Consider the following 16,941-nt stretch of genomic DNA (forward strand, 5'->3'; position numbering starts at 1 on the left):
GTGGCCCTTGAGAAAGCATGAGAGAATTTTCTAATATGATGAAGTATTTTCAAGTATAAGATGATAAAGAACAGAATCTTTTTTTTATTTTCTCACTTTGATGCAACAGTGAGAACAGATTCCTTGCAAATAACACAAAAGACCATTTAAAGAATTGCAGAACTGCTTATTGCATTAGCTTTGACATGAGGACCCACGGTCTATATTGCATGGGTCTCATGAAGATACCATGCAAATCAAATTAATTCAAGTAACTTTTGTCATATTAAGTTATAGTCCTTGTGCTGTAGGTCCAGGACATTGGAACATCCAAAAGGTTTTGAGGTTTTAGTTAGGCTTGGATAATCATCAAAAGGCTTGGAAACTTTTTTGAGCTATATGGACTATTTTTGTCCGTGAAATCAGGCTGGAAATCTCCCAAGAATGGCTCCTGGGGCAGATTATTGTTATTTCAATCATCCAGCTAAAGAAAGGGCCTATTGTCGTGTAAGATATTGCCCTAATCCTGAAAACCATGCACAGGGCCTGCGAATGTGAAGTCAGTAAAGGTAAGCACAATCATATCTATATATACATTGGGAGTTATTTCTACTTTAGCAATAGAGTGAAAAGGACAATGGAGACACAACCTATGTTATATACCACACTACGCATACTTATTTGAATTATAAGTAAACAGATCAGGACCTTGCCGAGAAGGGACCTTTTTTTTGCTTTGTGTTAGTGACATAGTTGATGAGTGTGGGTCTAGTAATTCTGATTATATTGTAGAAACTATAACAGTCTTTATGAGAGTCTGTTTTATTTGGCATTGAAAGCTGGAGGGAGGTAGTCAGCTTGGTAGTGAAAAAAGCTCCATTGGTAAATGGAAATATTTTTCAAGTTAGTCATTTATTGCACAAACTAATTCTTATTCATTGACTGCACATGCATGTTGTGTATTTCATATTCTGCAAACTCATTTGCAACATGTGGTATATGGTGCAAATGATACGAGTTTTATATCTTCTTTGATATGCAAGAGTGAGTGCTCTTAGCATTTTTGATGACTCACACTGTCATTCATGTGAATTAATAAGTGATCTGAACTCTTCATTGTAATAAAGCCTATCATTATTAAAAAGGGAAAAGTGTTCCCATAATTAGTGTGGTGATGTTTGACAAGAAAAGTGAGTTTTTGAGGGACTACCACTATTAAGTATTGTGGGTAAATGCTATTCATTTTTATGCCTGTTAAAGCACTTTCTGGTAGCCGACTGGATAAAATGTAAAGGCATACGTGTTGTAAAAGTGTTATGTAACAAATTTCGACTAGTCTCTATGCCATAATTTTTCAAATGTGAAATATAAGAATTCCCAGTAAATGGCTCTGTCCAAGACATGTCCTTGGGACTTCTAGTGCAGCTCAGTGTCAGTAGCAAACACAAAATGAATATCCAGCTGTCTATACACTGGTACTTCTTGAGCCAGAGACCAAGTGTTTCTGTGACCCCGAAAGTCCTTTCACTTAGTTTATCACTTGCACTGTGTACCCAGGAAGAAAAATAAGATGCTGTGAATTGGCCGATACTGATATAAAATATAACCACTCAATGAAAGAAGTTCAGAGCTACTTCATGATGAAAGAAACAAGAAGTGATATGAAGACAGATTGAGAGAGTTGGGCTCTTTCAGCCTGGAGAAGAGAAGGCACTGGGGAGACCTTTAGAGCAACCTTCCAGTACCTACCACAAATAGTTGAAAAAACGTGGTGGACATTCCTACAGTTCTCCAAGACTGATGCTTATTTGAATTCAACTTAAATCCTAAAGATGGATACTAGCATAAGGATCACGAAAAAGGTATCATTATTTTTTAAAACTATTTTTAAACCTTTTTTTAACACTTATATAAACCTATGGGTAGTGAGTCTGAAATTTCAATTGAATTGAATATTGATGCTCAACTTCAGTCTTGAAGATTTATTGAAGTAATTTGCAGGCATAAATTGTTAAGAGCTTGAGATAGAAATAGTTGTATATGTAAATAGCTTTACAGATCAGTAAACCCAGTAATTTCTGTGGGAATGTACATGCCTGTGATGTTAATCCCATGCATGATTGTGGTATTTGATTTCTGTATTGTATGGATATATACATAAGTATGATTACTGAATTTACAACTCTGACATAATTTGTTGTTTGTATACATTTCATTTATTATAATAAGCAGACTCAGTTTAAAATGTAGCCCTTGGAGAATTTATGTTGTGCAGAAATTGAAGTTAGAAGATACGTGTGGTTTCTACACTCTTGTTATTACCCTTGTTATTAGACTTGTGGATTGCCTTTGAAATAATTTTGTGAAGGTAAACTGTATTATACAGATGATTTACCAAGTGATAGTCTTTTTTTTTTCCCTCCCCTGCTAGAAGATAAACCATTGGAAGCTATTTGTTGGATCTCAAAGGTAAAAAGAAAAGAAAAGAATGATGGTAGAGGGATTACCACATTACTTGTTAAGTGGCTGATTCCAAATGTCATATACTGTCAGTAAAACCTTCCCTTATTGGCTTTATAATCATCCTCAAAATTATCTCTGCTCCAGTGGTTGGATATAGTCCGAGAGTGTAGACATAGGTCATGAATAGCACATTTATTTTGCACATCCCTATTCTGTTTAGTGGTAAATGCTCTCAATGATGAACTGGTTTTGCACTTCATGCCACTTAGATTTGGTGTCACGAGGTCTTATCTTAAAATTAGTGCTCTATATGGATTCTTGAATGTAATTTTCAAAGGGAACAGAAATGAGTCTACGTTCAGCCAGGTAGACTTCTCCTTTCCATTCCTAAAACTAAGAAATCTTAAATGAACAGAAGTAAATAAACCAGAAAATATTTAAATATGGCAGAATTAGGTATTGAATAAATACTTGGAAAATTAGCCCTAGCCTTTTTTGAATGCTGGAAACCTGAAGTAGCCAGAAGTTAATGCACCTGGAAAAAACCCCTTTTATTGGTATCAGTTTCTTTCATTTAGAAAGAAATTTAAATTCAGTTTTGTATAAAATAAGAAATTGGCTGTGTAACTGTTTTTATTGGACAAAAGACAATAGTTGCTCAGGTCTTATGAACATGCTGTTAACAAACTGTTAGTGAGATAAGAATGTATTGTTCCTGTTAGCAGCTGAGAAAAAAACAGAATTGCAAGTTGGACTGTATTGTGGCTTGAACTTTCAGAGTCTGAAGGCATTGTGGGTACCAGGGCACTTGGCAATGAAGGTGTAGCTTTGAGTGTACCCACCCAGTTTGAAGTCTCTATCTCTGTGACAGCTGTGATGACTCAGACTATATTAACCAGATCACTTTTAAATACCCCTTCAGCTAAACAGCTGCAAAACAGATAGCTTTTCTGTTGTTTAAAATTTTTTGTCATTCTCTTCTGTCTTTCTTTATGAAATTAAAAACTCATAATTGTACTAAAACAGGCTATAATAAAGCCAGTACATGCAAGTTTTAAACAATTGTTTTAGCACTCTAATTTTTAAGCAGTTAATGAAAGTCATTGTTTTAGATCTAGTCATGTAAGTGTAAAATTATGAATGTCTGCCCTATTAATCAAGTTGCTTTTGAATTCTAAAGAGATTCTGAGGTAGGAGTTTACTCAGCGAGACAATCTTTTTTTCAGCTCAATACAGAGTAGTCCCATTATTCATGTTTTCTTTTGAATAAGAACTCACACTGTAATTCTAAGCACTTGTGATAATTACAAAGCCTTTTTTTTCCTTTTTCCCTTTAAAAGCCTTTTTTTTCCCCATTGGCATTATAACAAAAAATAGAATATTATAATCAGATTAAATTCTAGTCTGGGCACTTGCATTTGCCTGGCAAATTTTACCCATTTTCTTTTTTGACTGTGGTGGTGTACAGCTGTGTGCTGTTAAACCACTATTGCCTATGTCCCAGGTTTTGTGCATATCAGAGTTTATGAAAGATGTTGGTTGTGACTGTCCAACAAGTGATTTTATATACATTAAAAATTGTCCTTAATATATACTTATCTAGATAAAACCCGGGGCAATCAATATTTGAAAACATGAAGAGCCCTTTAGGCTTTTCATAATTAGAAATGCAAGTATCGCTATATCCTTATGGAGATGGGTGACATGAAACCTTTCTAGCAATTGACATTATCTAATGTCTTATGCAAATACCTACTATGGCTGTGCTTATTTTGTTATGGTGATGAGAGGCTTAAGCCCTCAAACCCGTCTTCTCTGGTGTTTCACTCTTTGTCCAGGCTGGCTCAACTCCGGAGCAATGCAGCAGGCTTGTTTAGTGGGAAACCAAACCCACGAGGAGCTGATTTGAATTTAAGCTCCTCTCTGCTGAAGTTGTGTGATGAAGCCAAGGCCAAGATTTTGTATGGCTTAGAAAGACAGCGTGTAAATATATGGTCAATGGCTCCAGCTGCTATTTAGCTTCTTACTTGTGGTGTAACTGTAAGCCAGATATTTTCAAAAGTAGTCAGTTGTTTTGGTCTCTGTGATTTTTCCAGGGTTAACCATAGGATTTTGAAACGAGTGCCCTAAACACTTTGAGTGTTACTAAACTCAAAGTGAATGGAGACACTATGGGTTTGGGACAGCATACACCTTATTTCAGCTAGTGCCTTTTTGTAGCTTGATAGTTTCTTGATCAACTGCAAAACCAACACACCACCACATCACTTGTGAGGAATTTGAGGGGTAGGTGAGCATGATAAGGTGTTGTACTTGGGCCGGAAGAATTCCAGACACAGATACAGACTGGGAGAAGAGCTCCTTGAGAGTAGCCCTGCTGAGAAGGACCTAGGTATCGTGGATGAGAAACTTAACATGAGCCAGCAGTGTGCTCTTGCAGCTCAGAAGGCCAATGGTATCCTGGGCTCCATCAGAAGAGGCATGACCAGCAGGGACAGGGCGGTGATTGTCCTTCTCTACTCTGTCCTCGTAAGGGCCCTTCTGGAGCACTGTGTCCAGATCTGGGGCCCACAACACAAGAAAGATGTAGAACTGCTGGAGAGGGTTCAGAGGAGGGCCACAAGGATGATTAGGGGGCTGGAGCACCTCCCCTACGAAGAGAGGCTGGGGGAACTGGGCTTGTTCAGCCTGGAGAAGAGAAGGCTGTGAGGGGACCTCACTGCAGCCTTCCAGTACCTGAAGGCAGCTTATAAACAGGAGGGGAATCAACTTTTTCAAAGGGTAGATAATGGCAGGACAAGAGGGAATGGACTAAAGCTAAAGGAGGGAAGGTTTAGATTAGATATCAGGGGGAAGTTTGTTACAGAGAGAGTGCTGAGGTGCTGGAACAGGCTGCCCAGAGAGGTGGTGGATGCCCCATCCCTGGAGGTGTTCGAGGCCAGGTTGGATGGGGCCCTGGGCAACCTTGTGTAGATCCCGGCCTGGAGGTTGGTGGCCCTACCTGTGGCAGGGGGGTTGGAGCTCTATGATCCTTGGAGTCCCTTCCAACCCAGACCATTCTATGATTCTATGATATGGATGCCCAGTATTTCCTGCTGGGACCTACTGAAACCTATTGGTTCCTTTGCCCTCAGGTAGTAACCTCAAATGTAATGAACCTTCCTTTCAAAATGCCTCTTCTCCACATAGTCATAGAGATGTAGATTTCTGTCCTTAAAATTCCATATGTGTCTTCTCTTTCCATGAACTGAATGGAGAATCAGTGACTGTGTTAGCCAGGACAGAATTTCTGGCCCATCTCTCCCCTACTCAGACAGTTTTTGTACAGAGTAAAAGCATCAATCCAAGTGCATTTGATTTCACACCATGCTTTTAGTTTAGGGAAGTTATGTCTAATGGGTGATTAATCTGCTTTTCGATGTGCCTGTTTTTTTCTTTTTTTCCCTCTCTTTTTTGAGGGGTTAATAAAGAGCAATGGAAGTAAAATACACTGTGATCAGTAACGGGAGACAGACAGAAAAGGAACAGCTACTGCTAGAGGTGTAACTATACCAGCTATTTTTCATTCATTGATACCACTCAGTGTTATGCTCTTGTGGATTTAATGACATTTTTATTTGTATCTGCACGATCTTGTTATCACTGACATGCTGATAGGTGAGGAGATTAGACAGAAAAGTGTATTCTTGTCATGCAATTAATTTATCACATTTTAAACCACCAAGATAAATGGTGCTAATAGTTGCAGCCAGAATTGACACAAAAATTCCTGAAAGTTACTGGTGATCATGGTACTGTACAGGGTGGCTTTTCATATAGTTTGCAGTGAAAAAGTGGCAAAGCAACAGGGACACTGTGATTTCACTAAGTGATGAGGCCCATGAGTACTTAACAATTGCTGTCGTGGATAAGGCGGCACTTCAGAAGCTTGAGATAGTTGTCGATTTTGTGGGAATCTCGGCGGAGGCAATGCAGCAGGTTGTAAAAGGCAAAGAGTCTGGAGTCTTCGTCGGCAAGTTGCAGGGATGGAAGGCCTTCCCACTGAGAGAAAACCTCATTTCCGATCTCCCCAGAATGAACCTGAAGACACAAAATGATACTGTAGTAAACGGCGGTGAATCTGACTGCACGTAGAATAAATGGAGCAGTTAAAACACTGGTCTTGAGGAAAGCTAGTTGCTAGTGTATGGCTTGTAAAGCGTTTCCTGTTACGGTTCTCGCTATTCTGCATAATGATATATATCTCCATGCAGATTTTGAATTAATTTCTCACCTTTTTCAGTTTCTTTCCCTAAAATATGTAAAAAAAAGATTAACTGCATCAGTAGTGTTTTAAGAGAACTAGTGTGTTAACCAAAGTCCAGTGGAATCTGACTGTGCAAAGAAAGCCCTTCATGCATGGACTGATTTTGGTTCCCTCCACCTCTAAATCTTTGTTAGCACTTGTTCCTAGAACTTCTTTGTGTGCATCTCCAGCTTTGTCTCAGCCCATCTCTTAAGTATTCTGTCTGATACAGTCAGCTTCAAGAACACCTTACCAGGTAAATCTCTCAACAGCATCAGATTCTATTAAGAAAAAAGAGCTGAGCAAAGCAGTGATACTCTGATGTCAAAAAGCATGTAGTAAGTTAGCATCTGACGTGAAGAATGGTTTAGGTCTCCAAGTTTGAGAGAGACAATAATTAATTTTCTCCTATCACAGAAATCTGCCTTTTGTAGCAGGAAGGAAGTCTATGTCTACTGGTGCTTATGCATCTGCCTTATTTCCCACCAGCTTTACTTTGTAAAAGCACGTAGGAGAGTATCTGTGGAGCCTCTGTCACTTAGTTTAAGCAAAAGGCAATAAAATGATAGACCCACTATCACTCAGAAACATGGTTTGACACTAATGAATTTACCAGTCTTGTCTTCAACCTCCTGTAAATAATGTGAATGAGAAGGTGGTGACAGGGTAGCTCTAGGAGCACCTGACTTCTCCTCTTATCTGGGATCCTAGCCTGCACGCTTTTTATACAGGGATATGGGCTAGAGATGTATTTGATTACACTGATAAATACGTTTGTGGCCTGGATGAGATAAGGTTTCTGAGTAAAAAAACACCTAACTGAAAGAGAGACACCATGAGTGATCCTGTGGAAAGTGGTGGTTACAGTTACTCTTACTACTGCGCAGAGCCTACGCAAAACCCAGTGAAGTCAGACCTCTTAACATCTAGCTCTCTGACAGAATGATATATTCAGGGACTAGCAGAGACCCCCTTTAAAAATAAACAAGCTAGAGCTGATTTTATTCAGGAAAGCTTTCAATCAGTTACTGATAACAAGGAGTATTTGAGTATGGGTTTTGTCAGCCTTGTTGTCTAACCCTACGAGTGTAGGGGGAACCACGTCAGGGTTCAGAGAAACCATTATGGTGTGAAAAGAGACATGAAAGACACCACAGTTACTTTGCTGTATGCCACATCTTTGCAATAGCCCAGACTTCCAGGGCAGTTTTAAACACAGTATCTGTTTCTGAAAACTATCCACAGTACCTATATGTATAAGGATGTGTCTAAATATGCTAGGCCATATATATAAATACGTGAGTATGAAAAAACACAGATGCATCCTTAAAAGATCAGGGTTAACAAATTCAAAAGACTCAAAGGTAGAATGACGATTACCAGTCCTGATGATTACACGTTCCCATAAAGCAGGACTTGGAGTATGCTGGGTTGTGCTGTGCCAGTAACATCCCATTGTCTCTTTAGAAATTGCAAGGTAGAAGAAGAAAATAAAGCTGAAAGTTCACAGAATCAGCTCTCGTGGCTCCCTTTTTTCCTTCACATCTACTGTTTCCTTTCCTATTCCAGGTAGGGAGGGATGATCACTGTGTGTGTCTTCCTTATAGCAACAGACTGGAAGGATGCTAAGGACTTACCCGCCCAATTATTTTCTCGATTCCTTCTAGAAGCCTTTTATTTTGTTCCTCAATCTCCACAGCCTTCCAGAGGATGGTGTCTGGAGCTTCTTTGATTCTTTGTACTTCAGAGGCCAGATGGATCAGGGGATCATTCCAGGAGCGCAGCACTCCCAGTACTAAATTCAGTAGGTCTTCATGCTGCTCACCCGCATTAAAGAAAGGGAGTTAAAGGAGACTCAATGCTGGCAGTAATCGGAGGCACTTAGAGCAATGTCCTCAGACATAGTGATTTGGGAACTTATTCTAGGACCTACCTCTCAATGTGCCCTAAAGTCCTGTCTTGTCATCATGTTTTGCAACATTAGTACAAGCAGTTACAGTATTGTAATGGAAAATATCATCAAATCCTCTCTGCATGAAAAGCTAGGAAGCACAACTCTGTTTCATCTCTATGAACATACAAACTCCTTATCTGATTTTTGTTGAATATTTTAAAATCCAATGATTTTTTTTTTTAAAGTTTAGTACTGAATGGTAAGTGTATATTATGGTAAACCACTAAAGAGCTTTTATTGCCTCTACAAAACTCATTTGTCTTCCTCTTTCTACAATGGTACTTCTAGCAATAGCTCTGATTTTAAATGTTGCCCTTTCCTGTGGACAATGCAAATTCATACAGCTTATGGTTATGGCAGCATTCAACAATTTATTCTTTGCTATATGCACTGGATCCAAACACAGCCACACTTCTTATGTACCCAGGGCCATGAATTCTATTGCTTCAAAAAAGATTTCAGAATGTCATACTGAGAATTTGGCAATACTGGATTTGCAAGGGTACCACTGCCATGGCACTGGTAAATATTTATCTCTGGCACAGCCCCATTCATACACCTGTGCTCATTTTCTTCTCCAAAATATTTTCAGATTGTATCTATGAACATACGCTGAACAAGACTATCTTTCCTTAAGTTTATAATTATTAAATTGATGTATGTAGCATGTTTCTCTTTACAAATATTTTGCCGTATTTCACATTAGAGTATTTGGATGATGATGTGACTGCTTTTGCCTCCTGGTAACAGCAAGAATATCTATTTAGCATTCGGTTAGTAATGTCAGTGTTTTCAGTTACTGGAAACCTACCTCTGCCTACATGCTATATTGACTGTATAGCCAATGTATTTTTAGTTTGTTAATGTAATAATTGTCTATAAGGTGATCTAAGACAGTGTTCAAAGGCTGTAGTGTTCTCAGTACTGTACGAGCAGGGTACCTGGCGTTGCTCCATGAGGTTCTATTGTAATTGAAAATAAGCTGCAGTGACTGAATGCAACGCACAGGAAGAGGAACGGAAGATGAAAGTTACCAGTACTCATATAGTCTGTGTAGTTTATAACTTAGTATCATCAAATGTTAAATAAACTTTTCTTGGCTTTTTGGTGCTTTCCTCTTCCTGGCTTACTTATTCCAGTTGAGCTGATTTTCTGTCTGTCTGCTGCTACTGTATTCCTTAACCTTCCCGCCCTCCACCCGTGCGCTCTCACGATGAAAGACATTGGAAATAGGACTTACATGAATCTGCTGGGCTTGCTCCTTATCTTCAGGAGTAGTTAAGGAGGAAGTGTGGCAGCCATTAACAGCTTTGGCAATAAAGCCCCTGCCCTGAGCATAGCGTTCATCCTGCAGATCAGCAAGGACGGGCGTTATTAAAGCAAGTAAGAGCTTCCCTTCAAACACTGTATTAGCTAATTGTAGTTCCATTGCTTTTATCACTACTTTTGTGCTGTAAAGTCCAAAAGTTGCTGGTGAGCCTTTAGAGTGAAACTGGCATGCAGAAAATACAAACTTATCCCGCAGAGAAATGGTATCTTTTAATGGAATCATTGGGGATCTTAGCAATGGTCAGCACTATGCACAGATTTGGCCACCGTTGGGACTATCACTGTCCGTGCAGAGGTCATATTTGTTTACTTGTTGAGGGATTTAATATATTAACATATGTTTGTGCTTAAAAAGTATTAAATTGCTTTTTAAAATATTTTCTTGCTCTCAGGAAAAGGCAGAGTACTTACAAATTCGTTGAATATTTCTGAAGAGAGGAAGTGAATGTAGTGTGAAAGTTTAACTGCTCGTTCAAAAAGTTCCCCGAGGGAAACTTGGCAGTTGACAGATCCATTGGGGCAGATTGGCAAGGAGGTCACTCCTTCCTTTGTCAGGAGAATGTTGGACACCAGAAGGACCACCAGCAACAAACCTGTTCAGGTTTAAAACAAGCCAAAATGGAATCACATGGACTTGTGTGTGCATTCAGAAGTAGCTAGCAGAGCCAGATGCTCAGAGATTTTGGCTGTGCTGTTACATGGCTCAGAGTACCCTCTGTACTGGCTGCTGACAATCAGTGGAGGAGGGAAGTGCTGTAATTCTGTTATCCTTTCTCCTCTCCATCATCCTGACTTTATAGCAGAGCCTCTACCATAGAGTTTGAGGAGACAAGGTAACCTGTATTGTAGTGTACACTGTATTTTTAAGTCTATGACTGTTGTGCCTTACTTTATTATATAGTCATAAATGAAGAAAAATATCAAGCTTCTTTACAGTGTAAATATAGATACATAATTGTATTTGCACAGATATGTAAGTTTGGAAAATAGATTGGTCTTTTTTTTTTTCCCCCTCCTCCTCCTCCCACAGGTCCTTTATTTCTTTGCAAACATTTGGAGTTTAAATTAATTTTGTGGGAGGTAGGTTAGGTCACTCTCTTAAGGTTTTGATTGTCTTGGGAGTTCCTTCAGAAGATTTCCAGCAGCTGTGCTGCTTTGCTGTTTAGAGTTTAACCCTCAATTCCCTACTGCCAAGAAATCAGTGAGAACTTTTGTCTTTTCTCCTGAGCTTCTGGAAGTGGTATACAGTACTTCTCATTATCTAAACCACAAAACGTCATCTGCTTAAAACTTTTAATATTAACTTAACAGAGTGTTCTGTTCAGTGAAATAAAATATGCACAGAAAAACAATGGAAAAAATTAAAAGCAAATATTTGGTAAATGACTGTACTTATTCAAAGAACACTGTTCAGTGCTGTGAGAGTTTTAGTTATGGAAACTGGCCTGCTACCTGTGCTGCTTCACTAGACTTATTTTAAATGCTAAATTAAAGTGTACTACTTTAATCAGCAGAGCTGTCCCCAATGTTATGATGTGATAAGTTTCTTTCTGGCTCTAAATTAAAGTGCATTTGCACAATATTGAAGTAAGCTTTCCTCCTCCCCCATGAACAAGGTACATGCCACATGCTGCACTTAGGAAAGTACTCTAGGGAGTAATTCTATGAGTAAGAAAACTTGAGACTTATTGGCTTAAGAAGTTGAAGCTGGTTATGAAAACATTAATTTAAAAATTACTGTGTAACTTCTAGACTTGTGAATAATGACTTTTGTAACTTCTGGACTTGTGAATAATGACTTTTAGTCCTTGCCTTATGAGTGGTGTAGCAAAGCAGTCTGGATCCAGTCTTTCATGTGTAGGTGTCATATCCCTCATGCCAATTTTCTGTAACATGGCTCAATGCAAAGGTAGTCTTAGGAGTCCAAAGACTGAAGAAAAAGAGGTTCAAGCTGCCTTCTAATTCTAAGCTTTTGAGGTGGAGGCAGGTTTCACCATTACTGCAAGGCTAGGTGGCTGGAAGACCTCAGTTTCTAGAGCTGTTACATTTCAGGTACTTTCTACTTCAATCTAAATTTAAAGAATTATAGAAATTACCAGCAAATGAATGGCAAAAGTGTTACCTTTCAACGAAGTCCCCTTGTTGCTCATGGTAGGAATCCTCTAGGATGACTTGCTCTACCAGAAAGAAGTCTCAATACTTGCTCTTATTCTCTGCACATGCCACTTTTATACACACCATCCAGGGTCCATTTTGCATACATTCAGCAGGTCATGGAGTTTACCTCGATAATTACAAACATCAAATTGCCTTTCTTACACATTCATATTCAGTATTTTTTGGTATTTTATTTTTAACTGTGAGAGGGAATTTCATGAACAAGTTCAGCTGTGGGATCCTAAGTATGACTGGATTAAGAGAGTGCCAAAATTTTGCCCTGAATGAGGTGCAAATGCCATCGATCCCAGAAATTGCCAGTTGTCAGTTCTATGACTTTTACTGTCAACATTTCTAGCCTGCTGTTTCCCTCCCCACAACTGTCTTCTTGTCATTCCTTGTTTCTTCAGACATCCAAGCTTGCTTATGTTAAAATTCTGCCTATTTGTGGGAGGCAAACGATGTTTTATAGTGTCCACAGTGAGAGAAACGACATAAGTTGTGCTGGGAATTGTCCAGAGAAAGGGCATGGAGGCTCCTGGAAAGGCAGATCACTATCTGTAAAATTGTAGATCTGACATTCAGGGTATAAAGCTCTGTAGAGTTAAAAAAGGTATTACACACCACAAGTCATGATACAACTGGTCCTCGCTCTGAGAGATGTTAAAGAAATGGGGACAGTGCTTATATTTAAAAAGTAATACAATCAAAGCAGAAGTTGTATGTTTACTGTTTAATCACAAATATTTCATGAACATGTCAGCATTATTTAAAAAAAAACCCAAACAAAACCTCTACAAAAACATGAGATTGTTTTCTGTGCTCGAAAACTCTGCGTAAGAGATGCACGTTTCCACCCTGCGCAGAACACAGGCTGACGTCATCAGTGGGATTTGTCTCCAGATCTGTGGTGTCTGTTGTAATCCACAAACCAGCCTCAGCAGGTTCACCCTGTTTTCGTGTTGTGTGAGGCTCATCTGTATGAATACGTTAGCAAATGTGTAATCTCTCACCTGTTTCTCAGGTCCGTTTACCCGTGGAAAGACTTTCCAAATTAGTTGATTATCATGAATAAGGGATACAGCGTTAATGAATTTTCTTTCCCTTAGACAACTTGTTCTGTACTTGTCAAACAGGTACGTATGTAACCCCAAAGCCCTTATCATTTCATAACTGTGGACATGAGTCTTGAAGCAACATTAAACAAGGGAGAAGAAGGGTAGAGTGTTTAGGGAAGGCATCCATTAGGAAGCAATGAAAGGAGATGCTTCTGCAGCAAACCAGGACCGGTAGCAAGTGGTCTACATCTACTGAGTTCTAGCAGGATTGCTAGAACAAATTGTTCTGCTAAGAGGCTGGATTGCCTTTGGAAATTGAGGCCCTGCTGAGTAAATGAAGCAGTTGTTGCCGGCTGCAGGGAAAAGTGGCAATCTGATAGAGGCAGTAAAATTAGAAGAGAGCCACAGCCCAAGCTCTAGAATAGATGGTAGAAAAACAGCTGTCTTCTAAACCACAGGTACGTGGCTTATCATCTTGATTTTATTCAGCTTCATTTGACAGTCTTCCTCAATAAGATTACAGATGATCTTGAAAAATGCTAGTATCTTGTAAAATTAGAAGAGCCCCGTGAATAAACGGAACAAAGACTTCTTGATCCACCATTTATTCTTGCATTTATTAGCCTGCTTTTCTTCTCACTTTGAGGGATTAGTAGAGATAGGGCGCACAATTAATATTAGGGACTAGACAACAAAGGCAGCAGGTAACCTCCCTTTACCATTATTAGAGAGGGAAGCTCCTCTCAGGCCTGACTGCATCAGCTGAAGTCAGGATCCTCATATGATTTACCTTCAAGAAGAGCCTGTCTCTTGCTGCATAAGGGTAGAAAGCCACCTTCAAATTGGATCATAAGAAAGAGTGGCTTGTATGAAACCATTGCATGATGTTTTAATAAAGCATTCAACGACAGAATACTAAACTTTGCTTTTCCTTGCAGCTTTTATCCTGAAATCTCCAAATATTTGACAAACACTAATGGATTAAAATCATCAGCAATTAAGAATCATATGTAGAAGGAGAGAAAAAAACCTCCATAAAGTAGATAAAGTTCTTTTTTCAGGTGTAAGAACTAGTGTAGGCGGCAAGATGTTTATTTGTGGCTGCACAAATGCTGTGGTCTTTGGGGAAAATAAACCCCAAATTTCCTGATTCCCAGACCTGCACTTTAGTGAAGACATGATTTCTTACTGGTACCAAAAAGAAAACAAGAGTGAGAAAATGGAGAGGGAAAAGGACAGTAGCCAGAAGTACATAGGTCCAAATACTACTTTGCTTTTATAAAGTAGGCATTAAGTTCTGTTTAAATGTTGAAAAAAATGCTTGAAAGTAGCTGAAAATGTTCCCCTCTGGATTTTGAAAGTGGCTTGGTTTTATATTCTTCGAAGAAGCAGTATGGATTCTGGCATCGCATCTCCTCTGACTGTTCCCTAAACCTTGGTAAAGGAAGCTGGTCCCAGCCCCTGGTAGCCTCCTAATTCTGACTAGCTTCGGAGAGCACTGTCAGTAACCGGACAGTCACTAGTACCCAGGGGAAAGCTCCTGGAGCAAGGCGAAGAACTACAAAGCACAGCCGTGGTTAGCAGCATGTTTCCATCTCCCTTTCATTCACTTTTGCCGTAGGAATTTAATTGAATTACATTATTTAAAAAAGATAAATATCACATTCCTTTTATCATCAAGAGCTTTTCTGGATGCAAAATTACTAGATTTTTTAAACCCCAGTGTAAACAATACACCAAAAGAAGGGCTTACTATGTGTTGACTTTCTTATATAGCTTTTAACTAATTACTCATGCTTCACAAGCATTGCATGTGACATATAAATATTACAGATAACTGTTTAGTGCTCATTTCTCAATAATCTTTTTATCTCATATCAGGTTACACACTGTGAGTTGGACTGTCACATTTTGACTAAGAACTATTGGTCAGTACTCTTAGATCAACTATTCCTATTCTATTTTATTTTATTTTGACTGTTTTGTGTCTGGCTGATAGCTACCACAGAGGAATGAAAAATATTTTCTAATGGAAGAATAGTTTTTTGTGGAAGACTTATTTTAAGTAGGTTAATCGAAGGTTGGATAGTATAACTTGATTTTGTCTTTTACTACATGGAAGTATGTGTATTTAATAACAGAATTCTAGTTAATGCAGAAGTGTGACATGCCAGATTTTTCATTGTATTTTTGAAAGTTGATACCCAAGGGATGTATGCAGATGATTGAGTGTGCAAAACTGAATGTGCAGAAAAATATACCGATAGGCGATCAGATTGTCTGGGTTTTCTGATACGCAACGAAACAAAAGGGTTTATGTGATACTCTTTTGCACATTTGAGTTGGAGGTACAATACTGAAAATATAGTTGTTCTTTTCTTCCTTTTATATAATAGTTACAAGGTAATCCAGTCAACTTTGTTTAATGGTTGGATTTGGAAAGATACAAAACTATGTAATCTAGATCAAAAATCCAATACTCAGGGCACTTTAACTTTTCAAACATGTGGAAAATAGATTTTGAGGAGGAACATAAACAGGCTATCTTTTAAATCTAGATAGTTTCCAATGACAAATATTTTATCTTTTCTGATTGCTCCCTATAATATCCATCAAACTTTGGTGCAAAATTCAAGTTATTTTCTAGGATTCTGTAAAATCAGGGCTCTTCCTCTCAATCATATTAACATAGGGAACTGAAGAATTTAAAAACCATTCTCTCCAAATGTTTGTCTCAGCAAAAACAGCAAAATGAGGATTGAATGCTTCCATAGTGTGATCTCTGCAGGAAGGCTGGTAAAAAATAGATAAGAACATAAGGAAAAATGATTCCATATGGAGAAAAAAAAAAGGGTGGAAATCTTTGGGAGATTTTCAGTTTACTTTTAATTTAAGTACCAGTGTGGTTTCATAAAATTTCACAGGTAGACATAAAAATAAAATGACAGAACATGTTTCAAAAATTATTTTTTAACATTGCTACTATGATGACATATGCCCAGTTGCACCATGAAACATTAAAGGTGAATCCCAAGTAGAATTCTAATGAAAAAAAAAAAAAAACACAAGGGAATTTGCAAAGAATGGAGTAAAAGCTAGCTAGTGTATCTTGATGCTGATACTTGAAGTTGTTTGAAGCCTATGTATTTAGTGTGTTCACTAAAGCTGTATCTGAATTATCAAACAACCTAGCAGTATAAATTTGATCTGGGTCACACATAAGTGTATTATGGCACTTCAGCTGAATTATCAAGAGCATGTTATGGTACTTACTCTGGGTTGATACTTAATGCCAGATATATCTGACTGGTGGAGGTCGGATGCTAATGATCTGACATCTGGTAGGACAAAGATATCCTATACAACTTTTAGTACAAACGTGAAGTGGCCTGTTCTGGTTCAGCATTTTGTGTCACGCAGCTGCAATATTATTTATGCTGTACGATACCTTACACCCCCATTTTCTTTTTACAGAGCTTGAAAACTAGTGATTCTAAAAGTAAAGACAAATAAGGGGAAACTCTATTCTCCAAAAGGAATAGATTCCTGGGAGCATTGCTGTACTGTAGAGGATCTGAACAGTTGTGACAGCTTCCTCTGCCTGTGCAGTTTGAGTCGTTCTACTTCTCGGACAGTGGAATGAGATACTGGGCTGCAGTTGGTCTGATTTCTGAAGCTGTAAGTTACAGTCCAGTCCAGATGAAGAATTATTATGA

The 16,941-nt window shown here is 38.5% G+C and overlaps 1 protein-coding gene across 1 annotated transcript; it reads right to left on the minus strand.

The window, feature by feature from the left end:
• Nucleotides 1-6,330: 6,330 nt before the first annotated feature.
• On the minus strand, nucleotides 6,331-12,160 carry PRL (prolactin; the record flags this gene model as incomplete). The annotated part of the gene is made up of 5 exons (XM_084280015.1): nucleotides 6,331-6,522; nucleotides 8,365-8,544; nucleotides 9,922-10,029; nucleotides 10,422-10,603; nucleotides 12,133-12,160. The coding sequence occupies 5 exons, from the start codon at nucleotides 12,158-12,160 to the stop codon at nucleotides 6,331-6,333; spliced, it is 690 nt and encodes a 229-aa protein (XP_084136141.1).
• Nucleotides 12,161-16,941: the final 4,781 nt, after the last annotated feature.

The sequence above is a fragment of the Gallinula chloropus genome (assembly GCF_964237585.1).
Source record: "Gallinula chloropus genome assembly, chromosome: 2".
NCBI lineage: Eukaryota > Metazoa > Chordata > Aves > Gruiformes > Rallidae > Gallinula > Gallinula chloropus.